The 1,644-nt window shown below is 28.6% G+C and overlaps 1 protein-coding gene across 1 annotated transcript; it reads left to right on the forward strand.

Annotated features, from left to right (window-relative positions):
• Positions 1-248: 248 nt before the first annotated feature.
• LOC143599519 (zinc finger protein 5-like) lies at positions 249-927 on the forward strand. The gene has a single exon (XM_077077456.1). It carries the CDS (start codon positions 325-327, stop codon positions 925-927), a length of 603 nt encoding a protein of 200 aa, XP_076933571.1. The 5' UTR covers positions 249-324.
• The last annotated feature ends 717 nt before the right edge of the window (positions 928-1,644 follow it).

Consider the following 1,644-nt stretch of genomic DNA (forward strand, 5'->3'; position numbering starts at 1 on the left):
AAGCATAAAATTATAAATTAAATTACAAAAATTGTATACAAAAAATAATTAGAGATTTACGAATTTTCAATTTTCTAATTCTATATTGTGTATTGTTATTATTTTTTTTATATGTTGAACATATTTTCTTCACATTGTTTTATTATTTAAATAAATTTATTTATTTTAACTCGTATTCTACACGGGCACATAACCTAGTATATATATCATGGTGAAAAGGGAATTATTATTTTATTCTTAAAAGCTATAATTGAGTTGCTATAAAAGGCAAGAGGGGTGTTCTCCATTTGTTACATCACTTACAAACATTCTCAAGATAGAGAGATGGCAAAGGTTGTGTCTACCTTTACTTCACCAACCGATCATAGAAATCATATAGATTCTTCGAAAACATCCGACAAAAAGATCAAATTATTTGGGTTCGAGATTGATCCTCACAAAAATGGATCAACACTCAACAGCCACGAAGAAAGCTTTTATCCATCATCTACTAAGAAAGAAAAGCCTCCCACCAAAGAAACGAAGAAGCTCGAGTGCAAATATTGTTTGAAAAGCTTTGTAAACTCTCAACCGTTAGGTGGTCATCAAAACGTGCATAAAAGAGAACGAATGAAGAAGAAAAGAGCATTATTACAAGCTAGGAAAGTGATCATTGATCATTATCTTCAAGCCTACGACGAGAGTATTAATAATAATAATCATGTGAACAACGTAAGTTTTCATGGTTATTGTAGTGGTGAATTTAGTGATCAACCAGTTGGCATTACTTTTGGTTTGTACGATGAAGTTCTAATATCTTTTAAGGATACATACAATAAGCATCCCCGAAGCTCAAGAAGGAAGTTTTGTTCGTCATCAGACGATGATTCAAAGCAAACTTACAAAGATTTGGATCTTCAATTGGCTCCAAGTTCATACATTTCTTAGATTTGGTAATAACTGTATTAAATAAAAGTACGTAGGAAACTTTGAGGGAAAACTTATTAATCTTCTTCGATGTCTTGATGTTAATTAACAAAATAAAGTTTGGATGACCAAGAACGTCAAAGCTTGTAAATAACAGGCGTAACCTCAATGATGAAAAATCCTGAATCCGTCATTGATTGTTAGCGGACGATGATATATATAACAAAATCAAATTATATATATATGTATGAACTAGCTTTTGAGTCCGCATATTACACGATATTTGTCAAATGAAAAAAAAAATTATAAAGTCTATTACTTGAATAAAGATACAAAATTAAGATAAAAAAGAAATTAAATATATAGTACAAACTAAAATGTCTAGAATTTAAAATTTATTAATGTTAGCTGAGTATGATATATATAACAAAATCAAATTTTATATATGTATGAATGTATGATGCTTACTAGGTGTTTGTTAGCAAGAAATTAGGATCCGAAGATTCAGCCTGTTTTTAGTTTTATCATTTTTTATATAATTAAGAATTCAATTTTTTTAGTTGTGTTAGGACATATTTTTATAGAGTTAAGTTATAAAAAGGCCCATAAAAATAAGTATGACAAATCATAATTAACTGACATGTGTCAAATGAGGACCAAATAAAAATTGTATCAAAGTAATAATACACATTTTTCCTCTCAACATGCGAATCATATGTTTATACCTATCATTTAAAC

Source organism: Bidens hawaiensis, unplaced genomic scaffold, assembly GCF_021521415.1.
Source record: "Bidens hawaiensis isolate Kalapana, Puna unplaced genomic scaffold, B.hawaiensis_p1.1 tig00052281_1, whole genome shotgun sequence".
In the NCBI taxonomy this organism is placed as follows: domain Eukaryota; kingdom Viridiplantae; phylum Streptophyta; class Magnoliopsida; order Asterales; family Asteraceae; genus Bidens; species Bidens hawaiensis.